This window comes from Oxyura jamaicensis, chromosome 3 (genome assembly GCF_011077185.1).
Source record: "Oxyura jamaicensis isolate SHBP4307 breed ruddy duck chromosome 3, BPBGC_Ojam_1.0, whole genome shotgun sequence".
Taxonomy (NCBI): domain Eukaryota; kingdom Metazoa; phylum Chordata; class Aves; order Anseriformes; family Anatidae; genus Oxyura; species Oxyura jamaicensis.
This window is the reverse complement of record NC_048895.1, coordinates 54,947,314-54,966,295: the sequence shown is the minus strand read 5'-3', so window position 1 is coordinate 54,966,295 and position 18,982 is coordinate 54,947,314. Positions and strand designations below refer to the sequence as shown.

Here is an 18,982-nt window from a genome sequence, read left to right as displayed (position 1 = left end):
TGAGGGGGTTGATGAAGTGTAGTGTCTGTGTGTGGGAAGGCAGAGCAGGGGCCGAAAGGTAAACACTTACAGCTAGTGCTGAGTTTACTGTGCGTGGAGGGCAATGAATCACCTTGTTCCAGCTTGGGAGAAGTTTATTTCGTACACTTAAAAGAAACAAAAATCTCTAAACAATAATCATGAGGATGCTTTGGCAACAGTATCAAGTCACATAACCTCTAGAGAACTGCTTCAAGTGCCAAAACAATGACCAAGTCCATGTATTCTGCAGCGTTATCACAGGCCAGTTCCTGAGCACGGCTTGGGAGCTCCAAGAAAAGTGACTTCCTGCCCTCCTGAAATAAATATTTCATTAAAAGCCTCAGCAGCTGCAAAAGCTAAGGACTTTGGAAGCACTATGCTTCTTTAAAATAACGTCACTTGATTTAGCTAGAAACTTAACTATCTCACTCTAAGTAACCACTTCTGAGAAATCTGGTAGGAAATGACGATGATAGCTTTGAGGTGGTCTTACCTTGATACCATCTATATCCATAACACGAAGCGCTGACTGGCTGTCCTCAAACGTCACCAGCATTTGACCTCCACTGATCCTAGTAAAAAAAGGCAGAGGAGATAAAACAGCGCATTTCACTTCACAAGTGAATAAAAAGCCTTAAATGCAACCACAGTACAGCTATTTATTTGGTTTTCATTGTGTTTTACTCACATTTTTTCAAGGAGGAGCAAGTGACCTGTGAATTCCAGCTGAGCATTTCCTCTTCCCCCATCCTCTCCTGTGTGACCCCGGCATCATGCCCTTTACTAGGTTGTCCCTGAAGCAGCAGTGCTAACATCTCAGCAGCTGTTGATAGGATATCTAGTCTGCTAACCATACTCCCTCTGTACTACATTCCTCGGCTCTGCATCTCTCTCACTTCAGAGTATCCCATCAAGCTGCCAAGCAATTTAAAACAACAACAGAAACCAAAGCATCTTCTTTTCTTGCTGCTGTTCCTGCAGGGCTGCTTTTGGACCCTCAGTTTATATTTGGTACTTTGTAATACCTGATGGTCATCATTTTTCTCTATCAATAAGTGGGTTAAATAAAACAACTTTCTGGTCTTGTTTTCCAGGTCACCTTTCAGATCTTTCCCAGTTTTGCCTGTGCTTCTCAATAATAGAAGTCCCATAACTGTGCTGGAGCCCTGTACACAATCAGCCAGAATAAAATTCAACTGCTCTGCGGTGCTCTGCAGAAGGATCAGGCAGCCTCTATACTCTTCAAAAACAAACCAAAACAAGCAAAACAACCTTCAGAAGAAATGAGAGCCAGCCAGGAAATCCTAGTGAGTGTGAAAGAGTGCTGGAAGACAGCAGACCTCCTCAGGGGAAGTGAAACAGGGCCTGAGAACTGCCAGCAGAAGCAACGCACGTAAATGAGGCCTGAGTCTAAAGGTGATGGCTCACATCAAAGCCTCCGCATTGTGGTGCTGTACTGAATAAAGTTCTCTTCCATTCAGACAGGAGTGCTGCTAGACCCTTTCTTTAACAGGCTGATGAGAGGTAAAAGATACTCAAAACACACATATTTAATTTCTAATGAAGAATTCAACACGCAGTAAAGGAATTGCACATACTGCTTTCTAATACTAAATTAATTCTGTTGGGACAAAAAGGGAATTGCTAGTCTGTGTTTTTGAACAGATGATGATATGCCATCTCAGGTCCCACATTTACCTGACCAGAACAATAGTGCCATAATCCTCAAACATTTGCATGAGCTCAGTACGCAAGTCCTCAGGAAAATCATTTTTCTCTTCCGGCGTTGGTGACAGCAGATTTACCACTACTGTGGCATCCAGCGGTCCCTGGAAAGATGACACTTCCTGGAAAACACTCTCACGAGCAGCTTGATTCACTTCCTGAACCTCCACTTCTACAATAGCTAACACAGGCCTAAAAGAAACAGAGGAAAAATGCTTATTTAAAATTAACATAACCAATAGGAAATGCTTATGTAACATTAAAAGCAATGTTAAAAAGTAGGACATGCAAGAATTTGGTTGTGTGAAGGACAAACGTTATATATTTTAAACTCTATGTATCTGTGCTCATTTTTAACTCCACAAAGTCAAAGTTCATTACAAATATCTGAGCCTGGTATACCTTAGAAGGAAGTGATTATTATATATCTTCTACACAGAAAGAGAGGCAGAACAAATTACTTAAGGCCTCACAGCAAGAAAGCACTGCAGCTGGCAATACAGCCCAGAAGTTTGGAGTCTGGCAAACTGTTTCATTTTTCCTGCAGTGGAAAACCATGCCTTGAGTACGATTAATTATATTCACCAGTCCTGCATAAGCTGAGCGTAACAGTAAGGACACACCACAGACAAACTCAAGTAACAACAGTGTGTAGCATTTCTGGCTAACCCCTAATCTGAAAATAGCAGGATACTTCACTCATTCTTAAACAGCTGTTTCACAAAGCACCTACAGAACAGGATGGCAATGCATTATTTTCTGCTAGACGTGGCCACATAAAGATGTCCATCTTCGAAAACCTAAGAACAAAATTCTCTATGTGGTTGTAGAGTAGAGTAGAGTAGAGTAGTTCAGTTGGAAGGGACCTTCAAAGAGTGAGTCCAACTGCTGCCTGACCACTTCAGGGCTAAACGAAATGTTAAAGCATATTATTGAGGGCATCATCCCAATGCCTCCTGAGTACTGACAGGAATGGGGCATCAACCACCTTGCTAGGTAGCCTGTTCCAGTGTTTGACAACCCTCACTGGAAAGAAACTTTCCCTTATATCTGGTCTGAACCTCCTCTGGCTCAGTTTTGCACCATTCACTACATATATATACAAATAAGTAAAAAAAGTATATAGGAAAGTTAGCTATTTCTACAAACACAGTGAATCATAATGCATTTCCATATGTCACAAAGATATAGCTAAGCCTTTTTCTTCCAGCACAAACCTTGGGAAAACAAACCTGCTGACTGTAATTAAAAAGCACTTTTTGCGGTCAGGTTTGCTGAAATAGAAAACCAATGCACGAGAGCCGCGTTTCACAGATTGCATCCTCAGGGTCCTATATAATGAGTGCAGCAGTTCCACTGCGCTTTGCCGAACACAGCAGTGTCAAAGCCTTGACACAGAGAAATTGATTGCAAGAGGCAAGTTCTTTCATTGCTGGAGGAATACAGAACAGTCCTCGCATGCAAGAGCGCCATGAGGAGCACAGAACCAGTTACAGAGGGTCACCGAGCACTGCTGGGAGGAACAATATCTTAGTACTTCCAGAGGGCTAGAAGGGCTGCGACGAAGATTATTCTGAACACAAGGGCATTTGCAAGGTGTGCTTATTAGAGAATTTGTTTCACAGAAGTGAAGCAGTAACAAGTTTACCAAAGAAAGGTCGTTCATATCCCTAAAGAGAAGCTAATGATACGGACCAGCCTGAGGCACTGGTCTTTGTTTTTACCTCCCTCTGCAATCTTCATTTTAAAGGGAAGACGGAAAGCTTAACACTACTACTATGAAGAGGGCACACTTGGCCCTACGTGCATGGCTTACAACTCTTCAGGCCACACTGGCCCACCTCCCTCTCCTCCCACAGCAAGCTGAGTGGGAGTCCATGAAAGCAGCCTGGTTTGGTATTGGAGCTTTCCAAAAGCAAGCAACAGAAAGCCCTCAATTTTCTATCCCCATTGCTGCAACTTATCCAACCTTGCCGAGATTACAGTGCAGCAGAAATAAACACAGAACCACAGATACCCTCCACCATGGTAAAAAACCCACCACAAGGAAAATCCAAACAAACAGGACAGTGAACAGGTAATAAGCATGGCATGCCTGTTAGCATCAGGCTCCAACCCTCACTCTAAAGGTACAATTGAGGATGACACATTCTAGCCTTGTGGCACTTCTGATTATCTGCTTAGGACTTTACCTGTGGTCAGATGCTTGTAGCTCCGCTCTCCCATAGTACATCAAGGCTCCAGGGGTCCACGTGTGCCTGACTTTAGTTTCTGCATTCAGATCACTGTCTAGAAGATTGATCTCTCCAGCTGTGCAGCACAAAACATAATTTCAAACCCACTTAAAGCTGGTTTTTACTAACACTGAAGAGATATTTGATTAAGAAGCACTTAATATACCCTAGCAGCGGGAGGTGGGGTTTTGTCTGTTTTGTTTGTTTGTTTGTTTTTCCCACCCAATTGTTCCAGCATATGCCATTCAAAGAAGAGCTTGCATCCCAAAAGATCTAGAAATTAGGAAATAGAAAGCAAAATACAGAAAGGACAGGGAGTACAAAAGAGACAGGTGATCACTAGATTAAGACACCTGCAAAATGGTAATCTGAATGTCCCTCAGTCAATTACCTGCACAACTGGGGTTGACCAAAGGTCATATTAGTATTTTTCCTCCTGGCCCCTTACTGAGCATGGAAGCAGACACAGTATTTGTGAAATGCACGGCATACCTGAACAGTACACAGGGAGTGAAAAGGAAAAAGCAACCTCACGCAAATCCAAAGTAAAAATACTTTCTTTGCAATGCACTAAGGTGACAGAAAGTGCTCCAGACATCATGCTGCAGTGAGGTATTACACTGCTGTCAATAACAATAAAAGGCTTTAGGTCACTGTTTGGGCTAATGGATAACTGTATTTCTTGCCTGCAGAGTTGAAAATGAGTTAACGTGGAATATGGCATTTCTCCCTAATCACTCACATTGGGGCTGCACTTTCCATTTAGAAAGCAAGTAGTCCTCTAGCCTATAGATAAAAGGGAAAAAAAAAAAAAAAAAAAAAAAAGGAAAAAGAATTGGAGCTGTAAGGTAGAAGAGCTTTGCCACCAGCAGAAAGGAGAACTCTGGTGACAAAGTGATTAGAAAACCCTAGCAGGGCTTGGCAGAGGGGTTAACAGTCATATCCCCATATGAGCTGGAGGTGGGAGGCCTACGAGCTCCAAAGCAAGGAACCTGCCTCCACTCCTACACAGAGTGGGCTCTTGCAGACCAGCTAGATGGGTCCCACACTCTGTGTGCTTTCCATTAACTGAAGTCCTCCCAGGACTTTGCCATGCAAAACAAAGAACATGCTTTGAAAATGCTGAAGGGTTTTCTTTCTCCTAAAAGAACAGCCAGCACAAGAGGGATGCTCACTTAATGTTTTAACTTCATTATGCCTCCCTACACCTCTATAAATGGTTTAAGCTTCTTGATTTACTTTATTTTTATTTCTTTATTTCTTTAAATAAGTGTGAATAACTGTACATCATATCAACATGTCTTCTTCGTCTTGCTTTGTAGTTTTTACTTATTAATTAATTAGAAGTGCTCATGGTATGACTTGGATTACAGGCAGTAGCTCCCTGACACGTGAAAAAATCACATCTGCAGGCACAAACCAAATTACTTCAACAGTGATAACACTTTTAATATGAAGTTGTACAGATTTTATAAACACTTGGACACAGATGTACCTACAGACTGAGAGAACAGTTATGAAAACTGTCCCTAGACACACAAATACTTTTTCACTTTGCTATTGTATCTTCTGAATAAGAAATTAAAATTGTATATGGCACAGCTGATGTGCTGGCCACACATGATCGCCAAGTACTGTCTAAGCACTAATTAAAGAAATCTGCCCCCACTCCAGAAACTAGCAGAACTGTTCTTAGGAGGTAAGAAGGCACAAGAAGTTACAGAAAAGTGCTTAAACAACTACTGAGGACAAGACAATGAATCTAGCCTTTGTAGCATGGGAACTTTATGTGGAGTAATAATTCTGTTGAAAAGCAACACAATAATTTCTAGATTGCCACACATAGGTTGTTTTCAGTTCCTCAGCTAGCTCCTAGCACCTTTTCAGTCTGCATCATGAAGTTTTGGTTCACACACTCAAGAATAAAGGGATCTCTATCTCTGCACGTTATTCCAATGGAGCTGAAATAACATCCGCTTTAGTAAAGCCACTGCAATTTGACTAGGCCTAGGAGACACATCTAAAGATAGCTCTCAAAGCCCAGAATTCACAAACTTCCCCTTCCTTACATAGCTTCTGGATGAAAATTGAAACAACTTTCAAATAAGGAAGGAGAAAAGACCCTACACACCTGTTTTTTCAAAAGGCAGTTTCTTTCTCCACCAAAGAACTCGGTCAGTCCAGGCTGGGGTTCTGCACTTATCACTTGTATCGTAAGCCTCTGAGCCAACGTCGTATTTATATGTTGGTCCAAAATTAATAGTCCCTTCATGGAAGTCTTTAAAAATCTATGAAAAGAAACATCTCTTTGATTAAGTTATAGATGAGGTAGGTGCCATTGTGACTATCAATTTTCTCACGAACAAACAACATCCTGACTTTTAAACAAATTACTACATTCACGTAATATAAACAACTGTCTGAAAACGCATCTTTTTCTTTCTCTCATGGAACTAGAACGAGCCAACATGCAGGTATTCAAAAAAATGGTAACTTTAAAGCATAAGCAAATGAGACACGCTGCCTTACCTTCCCACTGGATTTTTGCTGTTGTAGTTGATCAAATTCCAGAAGGGTTTTCCAATCTTGACGTTTGAGAAAATAAAAGACTTCCTCATAGGTCAGATCAATGCGATAGTTAAAATCACCACACCAGAAGACATAGTCGTGTGAGAACACATTTCGTCCCTAGTTTAGGGTTACAGAATATGGTTAATGTTAAATCACATTCAAGAAAACAACTTTTAAAGTGAAATGTACAACTAAGTCTCTCTGGATTACTACATACTGAACCACATACTTACCATATTCTACTTATTAAAATTCATCTCAAAAAGGACTAGTTACTTCACTGTCTTTTGCATCACACTGAGCTGAATTTTGTAAACAAGAGTATCAGATTCTGCCCCCTGTTTCCTGAAGGTACGTCTAAACTGGGACATCAGTTTTAAATTCACAGTTTAGCTATCATGAATATATAAAAAAATCTGTTTGTTTTCCTAGCACATTTCACATAGACATATTTACTTATTCTAAATAAAACACAAAACGTGCTTGCTACATGTACCAAGGCACATTAAGCAACAAAGATCTTGATTAAGGACAAACTCCAAATTTGATCTTAGGTGCACATGCCATAGTTTTGAAAATGTACTAAAATAAAATATCAATAAAAAAATCACTCCAGTCCTAAGTTTAACATCCTATTTTCTATCCAGTCACTTTCTTTCAATCTATAAACCTCTTAAAACCCAGGGATTCATAAAAGAAATGTTTCAGAGCTGTAGCTGTCATAGCACTAGAGGGCACTCTTTATACATATTACACACATGAGGTACATTTAGCTATTGTAAGGATACAGCACATAAAATAGCTAACGAGGAATTACAAGGAAAAAGTACCATAAGCACAACTTTATGACCATATAGAACAGATATTCTACGCAGGCCTTCCAAACTGTCAGTATTGTTTCTTACATAAAACACAGCTAATTAATATGCTGCATGTGCCAAGTCTCTAAACCTTGCAAACCACAGGGAGTTAACATTTTATGCTTTGCAACCTAAATGCCCTTTTCCGCTGACTAACGAGAATACACAAACTGGTCCACTCCCTCCCTGGTTTAGGACCTCTCCCGAGGGGTCTAGAAAAGAAAACATTGGAAATTACAGCAACCAACATGAAGGGAGGCAAAGAAGCACTACTACCACATCCCATGGGTTAATTGCTGGCCTGAGGAGCTAAGTGTGAACTAAAACACTGCAGTGATCAATCTGCCACCACTCAGAGGAAAATTTGTACAGACCAATAGTGTCCACTTGCCACACTGAGAAAGGCCAGCAGTTCCTTGATAGTGACACATTCAAGAGGACAAAATGAAGAGAACAGAACGTGCCCCTACCAGTGACCAAGAACTGATACACCATCCCCAAGCAGGAGCAGCTAAAGCACCGATGTACTGAGCTGCACAGATGGTCTGCTAGGAACCCCTACTAGCGCCAGCAAGACCTCCCAACACTATGCTCTCTGACTCTACCAGCAGTCACCTAGATATCATCCATGAGGCCTTACAGATTTGTCAGTTAAGCCTCACTGTCCTGAAAGATCAACTTGAAAACTCTCCAAAGGCCAGGACTTTATAAGTACTGCAGCACCTGTATTTTTTGAAAGGTGTAGAACTTTTGGAAAGCGAGTGCTCTACTGGGTGCTAAGACAGCGAAGACAACATAAGACCAACATTCACAATGTAAGGATACAGCCTTTACCTCCCATGTTATCAACATATGTACACCTACTCTTACCATTGGGAAGCTGAGTTTCTGTGTGATTTCTTTATAGTCTTCATTCCTCTCCTTCACTTGAGTCTGCCCAGCAGTTAAGTGACTGCATATAAAGCAGAAACTGGTACTGTAGAACTGAAAACGAATGCTCACAGCCCCTTTATTTCCAGCCTTTCCTCCCATTCCTGTCTTCACAGTGTCTATTGCCACATCCCTGTATAAAGAAGAGAGGGGGAGAGAGCGAGAGAAGAGAGGAGTAAATAGCTGCAGGGACAAACATTCAATTAACTTATACTACAACAGAAAGTTAAAGCCTGTTACAGTGCCTTGTCCCTTCCCTCCGTGACCTGATACCTGAACAGAAAGCTTGCTGTTGTTTGGCACAACTTTCAGACTGTGATATTTCTTGATGATGATCACGTACTTAAGTTTCAAATAAAGTATAACATAATAGCCTAGAAATAAAACTACTTGAAATTATATTACCCAACCCTCTTCTCAAACAATACAGCAAAACATTCTTTCTGAAATAGTGGGTGGGAACTTCTGCAGGGTATACATTTCATGTTTATCTTTATCAGGATCTTAGTGACATTAACTAATTTTACCATTACATTCCCCTTTACAGTTTTGACCACACGGGAATCCATTTTCAGACAGTTAACAATTTAACTGGTGTAACTATGTGTTGAAACCCAACTTTACAGCTGGTACCAGATTTTTCAGTCAATTAAAAAGCAACAGATCACAACCCATGATTTGTTAAATCAGATACAATAAAATCAGGGATTATTGGATACAACTGTTTATACCTAACTCCTAAGATGAGTTCTGTTTTGATGACAAATTGCTTAGGTCTTCCATGTTGCTAATTACATAGTACTTCACTGTCATGATTAGCATACACTTAGACTCTTTACTGAAGAAAGGTGACTTGCTTGGCAAAGCAGGCCACCTGCTTGTAGGATAATTTCGCTCAGATAGACAGCCTACTTGAAGAACAAACCATGCCTGTCTGATCAGATAAGCAAATGATGAGATCACGGTTGTAATCAACCCCAGCACCTTGTATGTATCCTTCTAATTGAGAAAATTTTACTTTCCAGACAGAAGTAAAGTAGCTCTAGACTAGAGTACTGCTGGCTTTAAGCAAGGGGCAGGGGGGAAAACACTAAGTCATTGCTGTCAGACATTGATGGATGATTGAATGATGCAAGACGTTACAGGCTCTCTTCGTGTCTTTCTTAATTTTCATCTTTCTTTTACCCTCCATCTTTTGTGTCTCTTTTCCATGTCTTCTCCACCCTCCTTTCTCTTTTTCCTCCTTGTTTTCCTCTTTCCTGACTGCAGAAAATGACCAGAAGACATCCTCAGGGAGGCAAAAGAGGACCATAAAGGTCCTTTTCTATGAAAAGTTAGGTTTCAAGTGCTCTGAAAGAAGCAGGTGTTCAGTCTTTTCACTCTCAGGAGTTCTCCCTTCCTGCTGCCTGCCTATCCAATTGATGACTGATACTTATCTGACTTCCATTCATGGCAAAGGTTATGTTGAGATAACCCACTGTACATTCAACTGCTTGTATTTCCCTAGGTCCTTTCAGTTCTGTATAAACTTCTGCCATTCTCTCATTTTATTTCTGTACTCTCCAACTTCTGCCAGAATCTCTTCAATCTCTGTAAGCACAGAAGCCTTTTATTTGCACTTCTTATCATTTTTGTTTTCCTTTTCTAGACATGGAAAAAGCTACAGGACCACATAGGTTAGGTTTGATTACACTCACATAATATGTAGCAGCACATAAACATTAAATAACAAAACTCAGTTGCTACAATCAAACTCTTCCCTTTTTCTCTCAAAGAGCTACATCCAGTTGCTAGCATCTTGACAGCTGCAAGGGAACCACTGCGCTATTCTGCTTCTGATTTTGATCTCCATTTAAACCATGCACTTCCTGGTGGATTATTCAAAAGTGAGCCAGGTTACATACTGGCAGAAACACTGCTCCTCTGGACTATATCAATGAAAAAAAAAAAAAAAAAAGGCATTTTTAAAACCACACTGAAGAAAGATTACTGTGAACGCAGCCATGCAAGACCATTAGGTTTACCAGGATGGCATAACTCTACCTAGCCTACAGCAAGCACGTGCTGTTGCACAAGCTCTGCACTCATCTTCTCCATAGATATGAGATCAGTGGGAAGAGAGGGCATCTCTTGAAATTTTAATCACAAAATGCAGTGCTCCTAATGTGGAGTGGAAAGCACTGTTTAGATCACTCTAGACTTTAGGACAGATAGATAGATGCCTTAGGATAGATCTGGCTAATTACTCATTTCCTACCAATTCTCAGTTAGTGAATAATTCTTGCCCACGGCAAAGGCATTTTAGTGCACAACTCCCTGTGGCTTGGTACTCTTACCTTTCCTCTTCAATAAAAATGAGAATCTTCTAGGGGCAAGAGGAGTTTGGTCAGGCTCCAGGGACATCAGTGCTAGCAAGCTGAGGACAAACATCTCTGCTCCCTCCTAAATAGGCACATAGTTCTGTTTCACATTAATTCTGGTAGAGACAAACACTTAATGGGCTATTGCAGCTCTCAATTCTGTAACATGTCAGTGGGAAAAATTAGCTTTATCCCTTCACTGCCTCTTTTCACCTTTTCCACCATTCTTTTCAAGTCTGGAAGCAGACCTGTTTCTGCACAGAAACAATAAGGAGAGGGCTAGAAAGTAAAACCTTGCTCTTTAGGCAGAGACAGGTACATGCCTTCACTTGATGCTCAAAACACTCTTGGACTTACTGGGTCAGGTCATTCTTTTCCCAAAGAAGATAGTAAACCCTAAGTGCACACCTAGAGCATGCCTGGCCAAACATGCTACTTGGAAACAAGTCCCTCCCACACTGGAATTCAGGTCTGTACAATTCCCATCAAGCTGAAAAAATCACTCCTGCCCTCTTAGGCCAAACTCCAACAGCAGACATTACTGAAGATGCAAACTTCATCAATTATTTTTATTACCTGATGAAGGGGACATGAAAGGGCCGTACAAAGATGAAAAGACAAACACCAACAAGTTGTGCTGATGTCAGCTGAATGTATCGATGAGTCCTGGAAATTGCCTTTTGAAGCTGTTCTCCCCACATCTTCCTATTCGTTGTACTGGAACAAACAAAAAATCATTTAATGGAATCAAAAGAAGCCATGTACAATCAATGAAATGAGCAGATTAACTGTGCTTTAGGTTTTACGGACAACCCATTAGGCTCTACACATGCTGACTCCAGAGCTGGAAGTGCTGTAGGATGCATGTCAGAGACAGCTTGTGAGCCAGCCCATACAAGCAGGGTCAGTGAGCACAGGCAGAAATACAGCTATCCCACTTCTGGACATGAGATGGAATTTTGTCAGCTATGTAAAGGCATGATCCATGCTGTAAGCTGACTGTAGTAATCATAATCTTAAAAAAAACAAAACATGTCAAATCTCATGACTTGTAAGATTTCTTATGCTTAGTAAAGAGGAGATCTCTGGATCTTCTCTGAGTTGAAGGTGACTGTCCTCAAAGGAGTTAGCTATCAACTGTTCTCAGCTGAAGCCTTGTGCATATACCTTCAGTTTTGCAGACCTAGCCTTTTCTTATCTCCAGAGTCAACTGATAGATGCAGGTACACTGACAGCTCAGTAATCATGCTAAACAGGGCTGCAAATTGTTGTGCTTAAGAAAGACAACTGGTCAGCCTGATGAATCAGCATGGGAAATACCGTTTTCAGGATCCCCCCCAGCTCCTCCTTCAGAATTGAAGGGACTCTCATGAATCACAACCTACTGTATATGCTGACATGCCAAGCTCAGGCTTTGCCTTTAACTCCTTGAGCAACAATTTTCACAAATACAATTAGCCACAGGGACATTTTGTTCATTTTAGAATTCCCACCCGAATGTCAATTACGTTTGAAGTCACCAAGCACATTTTTCCAACACCAGACGGGGGTTTAAGGGCAAGTGTTAAAACAATGTCAAACATCAGAATCCTTCTCTGCCAACGCAAAGATTTAAAAGACTTAAAAACCAGTGTTTCCTACTGTACGGAGGCTGAAATAGCACTTCCAGCACACTCCCAGTGACACTTGTTAAACATATTTCTAGCTATGATAATATGCAACAGACTTGGAAGAAAGCATTCTGTACATCTGACCAGACAAAGCGTGACAAAGCACAACTCTGGAGGCTTTTGTTTAGATGGTTCTTTTGAAGAATAGTTTGTGGGGTTTTGTTTGTTTGTTTGTTTACTTTTTTTAAAAAAAACCTACCTGGCATTCACAATATTCCCTGCACTTAATTCGACCATCTCTTCAAATCCCACTGCAAATATGTCAGGAGGGCTGCTCTCATCATCTGTTGAGAAGGGGGAAAAATCACACCAGAGTTACTATTTTGTTGTTTCTTCTAACGACTTGTTTTCTAATTTCTGTCAGGGATCATTCCTGTAGTTCTATCTTGTGTATTCCCTGCCAAGCTTATACATATTCATTGCTCCTTTAATCTAATCTCACAAACAACCCCTGCAGTTCCTCTGAATTTTTTTTCTTGCCTTTCTCCCACCAGTTGGTCTCCATCTCTCTTGCAGGAAGCGGTTCAGAACAGAGCATTATATTGTAGCAATGTTAAGATGAGAAAATATTCACTGTTCTTTCTCCCTCACCCCACACTAAGCAAAGACCCAACATCTCACCACCCACCATTTTCACCCACTTTTCACCCAACTTGCTTATCCTTTTCCTTTTCTTTTTTGACACTGTTTCCCAAGTAACTGAACTTACTGCCCAAACCCCAGTATGTCCTTTCCCTCTCAACATATTTAGTAATTTTATCTGTGACTTTAAGGAAGCCTTCAAAGTTTCTCCTCATCTTCTTAGGTTAGGTCACTCTAGAGCACAGTCTCTGCCTTCCCTGGCCCAAATGTGTGGATATTGCCCCCTAAAACACCAAAGATGAAATGCTCTCATGTATGAAGCATATCTTGCATACCCTTCAGGTCTGTCCATTGGCCTGATGGGTTGTGGGATGTTTTGTTTGTTTTAGATTTTGTTTGTTTAAACAGTCATATGCCCAAGATAACAGTAACTTAATTCAACATGAACACCTGAATTGTAGAAAACCATAGGAACTTAAGTCAGACCAGCCTCAGAAAGTAAGAACAGAAAGAAAAGCGTAATACATAACTACTCTCTATAGGCACATGTGTCAAACTAGCAGGTGCCAGCTAGCCTTCTTTATTGGCTTAACATCAGCTTAATGTAACACTGTCACGTTAATTACTTACTTCCCATTAGTAATTTTGGGCATCTGTTGGTGAACACTTTACTATTTATGCATGAACTGCATGGACATTACCACAGATGCAACCATTTGCACCCTAGCTCTGCCTTCTTAGCTTTGGATAAAGACCAAGGAGATATTCTGAGGGCACATAAGGGCATAGCTCCCACTCAAAATGAAGAACCAAGGATGGAGAAATTGAGGAATAAAACAGACCATAGGATGCAGAATAAGCAGATACACCCCATGATGGCATGAAAGAGATCTCTACATTCTGACCTGCTGCAGGTTCAAAACAGGATCACCTGGTATAGACCCACAAATTGTTCTGACTGTAAGCAGCCCTCCACACACCACTCCACTGCTGAGGGGAGGCTGGACAAGTCTAAATGGAGCTGAACACATCCCTTAGGCTTGACAGAAAACGCCATCCAAGATGATGTACTGACTTTGAAAGCACCAGCTGGTCATATTTGGCGTCCCAACTCGCTGTTCCTAGAAATGCAAGTATTTCTTGCCCATTTTGACTTTGAGGTCTTACCCTGAAATTCAGAAACTCCAGAGAGCTTAGGAGAATCCAGCAGCCAGTCTGTCAGCTCGCTGGTACCAAGGATGTTGCTTCGAAACTGCTTCCCTCCGTTCACGTTCCAGGTCCCCATGGCAACACGAACACGCTTGAAGCTTGTGAATTCAAATTGACGCTCTGACATGGCCTTCAAAATACTCGGAGTTACTGAAGGAAGAGGGGAGAGAGAAAAAGGGCATGTAAAACAAAAATGTGTGGTAAAAGGAAAGAAAGGATACAGCCAGCAGTGACATGTAAGTCACTGTGAAGTAATGACATTACCCTAGCGGCAACAACGCAAAAGCTGAAGACTGATTCCAGTGGCAATGGCAGTAACTCTAAGGTAATTGGGGATGATGCCATCGATTCCTCTTCTGGAAACCAGGCACCCTATGCAAACAGCTGCATCTATGAAAGATGGGTCACTCGCTTTCAGTACTTTTTCCAGCACTTCTTCCAGCAGTGACCTAACAAAATATTTTTCCTCCCTTAGCCTTATCATTTTAGCCTATAGAGACTCAGCATGCCACAGCTCATGACTTAAATCCAAGCCATAAAAATTTTAGAGTGGGGGGAAAGGTGGAGAGTAGCTGAGACTCACATCACATCTTCAAAGCTAGCACTGTCATGGCTCTCTAGCCTGGTCAGAAGTCCTTAAAGTAATTTATTTATTTATTTTTCAGAAGGATGCAATTGCTTATATCTGACAGTCAAAAACAGACACAAAGAAAACTGAAGGGTTTACACTGGCCTTACCCAGCAGTGCAGTGTGGTCCATAAGCATTTTGCCTTTGTCTGCATATTCCTCACTGAAGAAGTCACCCATGAGTAGCAGCTTGATGGCTTCCTGCTTTACTGCATCAAAAAAATTTGACTGAATGGTACGAGACACAGACCGGGCTCCATCCTTGAGTTTTCCAACCTACGTCAGACCAAGATCAACAATACAAGTGACAATGAAGAGTAAATCAGACACCTTTCTTTACAGTCACTTCTGAGAAAACAGCTTTGGCATTTTTCTTTACCTTGTGCTTTCCCTCCAGGGCACGGCTGCCAGTAAACACTCTGCTCAGATTATGACCGTTGAGAGTCCACATTGCTTTGTACGATTCCACGAAGCGCTCAACTATAGATTTAGAGTTCAATCCAAGGCTCTCTAATTGAGTAAGCAGGATCTGGATTTGGTGCAGAAAAACAAACAAAAAAAACAACGTTTTTAAATACGTTTCTGCTTTTTATTCTCAGTTTAAGTATTCCAGCCAACATGAATCTGTAACACAGAGCTGGCAAGAAAGACTTGTACCACTGAGGTTTATGCCCCCTTTCTTGTCTTTCCTGTGGAACAGACAACTTACGCAGCATGAGCATCCATGAAAGGTCCTCTGACAAACTCACCTCCAGTGCAACGAAGGACTGTACACTATTAGTACGATCCAGGCAGTCCAAACAATTCATTCGAAAAGTACCCGTCTGCAGACTTCGGTAACCAAACAAAGGAAGAGGAAGAAAAAGAAAAGGTATATTTTAAAAATAACAAGGTATAAAGGTATATTTTAAAAATAACAATAAAAATAACACATTGATTGAACGAGATCATCAAGTGTTCAGCCTGAACGTTCCCACCACAATTTCACAGTGCAAGCACACTGTGCACAGTGTATTCCATTATATATCTTGACTACGTCTGCAACACAGTGTCAGCAAATCCACTTACTGGCAATTTTCCAGTTTCTAAACAATGCAGATGCAGCTAAGCTAAATTATCTATTTAGCACCAAGACCACACTTTATCTCAAGATTATATTTCAAGATGGTCATTTATGTTCATGGTCCAAACACAGTGATGAACCAGGGAAGGCCAGGAGGGGTGATGCCTGGCTATGCTTAGACACAGAGGCAGGGTACACTCACCGTGGACTTACATTCTCGCCCTTTGCGAAGATGCCGAAGTCTTCCCAGTGTAACTTCAGTTGAGGCCTCAGTAAATTTTCCAGTTTTTCAGTTTTCCCACCTTTTGCAAATTGGTGGTAGTCAAAGTTTATCATGGGAGTGTCTGCTGCATGGGAAGAGGCCCATAGCAGTTTCTGTTTAAAAATTGAAAGAAAAACAAATCTTGCTCAAGCCACAGCACAAGGATTGATGCCAGCATGCTTTTCATTGTTAGTAAACTCAGACAGTTTACCACAGTTTTAATTTTGACAAGTTTGCAAGTTTGAAATACCAGACATGGAAACAGCAGTGAAAGTTCCCTATTTGTTTTCTTTCCAGAAGTAAACTGGTTTGCTAGACCCCAATTTTCCTGCAAGGGAACTCGAACTGTAGCTGCAAAGTTTACCTCAGAACTGCTGCTGTCTGTGCCTTGGCTCGTGGCAGCCCTGCAGCAGTGGCCTACTTCCTCTGTACAAAAATAGTGGTGCTCTGGGCCAGCTCAGGACGAGGGCCCTGATAGGAAGGATGTCCAGAGCTTCTTAAGGTATGTGAACATAACCATGAATAGTTTATTTTGTAACCATTCCTTAAGTGCCAAGACATAAGAAAATGTGGCCCTAAATTTAGGTGGAGTGTGGCTGGGGAGGAAGTAAGAGAGAAATGATGACCCAGGAAACATATTATAAAATTTTGTGGTAAACCACAAAAGTGAAAGAAGAGACACAAATAGCCTCATTATTTCATCTCCTGTTTCCATGACCTCACATGCATTTCCGTAATCACCACAAATTTCATTAATGTATCTGTAATAGATACAACAATAACCCATCCTGCTCCTCATGGCAAAGCCAGAGAGAATTGCTATATTAACTCTAACTATATAAACCTTTGTCTATGCCCTTTCCATCTGCATGTTCTCATCTCAAGAGATGGATCCTTTTTCCACTTAGACTGTGATACAAACTGAACAAAATCCCCTCCTATATTATGTTAAGAGTGTAGCTGCAGCAGTTACACCAGTATAACTGTATCAAGTTAGCCCTTCAACCTTCCCTCCAGAAACAAATCTAAAGGTGTTGTGTGATGTTTGGAGAGAAAAGCGGAAAATATATTTCGTTACACTATTACAAAAGTCAAAACCCTTGGTATTTGTTTCATTTCTGTCAACACCCCAACTCACTGTTAGAGCCACCGGCGATGCACTTGACAATGGCATTTACCCGCTGCCTCAGTGTAAATCATGGTGTACTCTACAGCAGTGCTTTTACTGTAAACATAATTACATCTGTTATGGGTGATGTTTGTGGGAAGAACAGCATTACTGGGAACACTACTGATTTTTGGCCTGGTAACAGCTGATCTGTGTAACAGCTGAAGTTAAGCTGGTGATTTCCAATTTTTTGTTTGCTTCTGTCACATAAACTAGTGGTAGTGCAGGCATTCTGATCACGTGAACCCAGTAGCAGTGTCAGTAATTACAAGAGTATTTTGATATTTTGAACCAACTCAGATAAGACTTTTTAAGATTGCAGCAACCACTGGGAGAAGAGTACAAGCACCCAAATGAAGATGGAGAAAAAAAAGAAATAAACTAATGACAGGAAAGAAGAAAAGTTTTAATTCCCAGTCATTTCTTTATAATTTATTTATTTTTAAACTGAGCTGTTTAAATTCAAATTAAAAACTACATACTCTTTCTAGTCATTCATTTATAAATCACAAATGTAAAGAAAAGACTAAGAGTTGGTTGGATTCAGTCAGTACAAATCTTCACTTCCCAATGCTGCCAATCTAACCCCTTTCATCCAAGAAAGTGCTTTGTTTTTTTTAAACAGGGATAAAGTTTAACAATTTAGTTAAAACAGATCTTTATTTAAAGGAAATGAATGAATGCAAGGTGTTTACTCCAGAAATGTCCTATTTCTGACTTAATTTTGGGTTGTATGATACTGACCAGAAGACTGCTTTTAAGAACTGAAATATTTGATAAAATGTTGGTATTAAATATACAAGAAATGTCAGGTTTGTATCCTTATAGTTATTGCAACTTCTTACTTACCATCTCTCACCGCTTAATTCCAATGTTTTTCCAAAATAAACCAGAAAAACTATTTTAAAGAGAACAAAACCAATAGGCTATGGAGGCTTAGCTGTGTCAAGCAGAAATTCAGTAAAAAGCTGAAATCGGAAGCTAGGACCTGACTTCATTTCTGTACCTTCCTCACTGGCTCACTAACCACTGTCTGTGGCCATATTCCATACAGGGGGACACTTTAATTTTGTCATTTTCCACCGGGGAAGCTGGTGATTCCTACCCGCTTTTTTTGGAGGAGTAAGAAATGGTCACACAGAAAAACTGCCATTAAAATGCTCCTTGTGTCAAGTACATTGTTCCAATGAAGAGGTAAAAAAATCAGTAACTATTATTTAACAAGAATTTTCATTTTGCTTAATTTCACAGAATAAATATTTGAACACAGAACTGTGGTATCAGTCTTTACCAATGATAAATAAATGTAACACTTACTGTAGGTGTGTACTTAAAAACATTCTTCATATTATTCTTTGTAAGATATAGTCCAAAGTATCTAGGTCTGACTTCTAAAGCAATTAGGCACTTAGGAGGCAGACTGCCATCAGCCTCCAGGCAGATGCAGGCAGCTGTACACTTGCACAAATGCTACTGAGTGACAATCCTGAGCTTCAAGTACACATGAGTTTAAAAAATCTGGCCATCCTGCACTAAAATTCAGTGCAGCTTTAATTCTACAATGCTTGTCATCCTGAAAAGGCAACCCAGATGCTTTCAGTTATTAGTTGTGCCTAGGGACATTAAGGGGGAAGGAAAACCTCTCTCAATATACACCAGGCTGTCATCTGGTGCTGCGGCAGTTAATTCTCATCACAAC

General features: G+C 40.7%; 1 protein-coding gene across 5 annotated transcripts in view; it reads right to left on the bottom strand.

Moving 5' to 3' along the window:
- SYNJ2 (synaptojanin 2) overlaps positions 1-18,982 on the bottom strand; it is a 64,926-nt gene that overhangs the window by 11,961 nt on the left and 33,983 nt on the right. For all 5 annotated transcript variants that reach the window (XM_035323240.1, XM_035323241.1, XM_035323239.1 and 2 more), the window contains 13 exons: positions 16,056-16,228; positions 15,540-15,621; positions 15,170-15,319; positions 14,901-15,066; positions 14,121-14,312; positions 12,571-12,655; positions 11,278-11,418; positions 8,282-8,474; positions 6,510-6,668; positions 6,112-6,268; positions 3,939-4,056; positions 1,720-1,938; positions 515-593 (listed from right to left, as the gene is read on the bottom strand). In XM_035323240.1, coding sequence (XP_035179131.1) covers positions 515-593; positions 1,720-1,938; positions 3,939-4,056; positions 6,112-6,268; positions 6,510-6,668; positions 8,282-8,474; positions 11,278-11,418; positions 12,571-12,655; positions 14,121-14,312; positions 14,901-15,066; positions 15,170-15,319; positions 15,540-15,621; positions 16,056-16,228 — 1,914 coding nt within the window. The remainder of the gene's footprint in view (positions 1-514; positions 594-1,719; positions 1,939-3,938; positions 4,057-6,111; positions 6,269-6,509; positions 6,669-8,281; positions 8,475-11,277; positions 11,419-12,570; positions 12,656-14,120; positions 14,313-14,900; positions 15,067-15,169; positions 15,320-15,539; positions 15,622-16,055; positions 16,229-18,982) is intronic.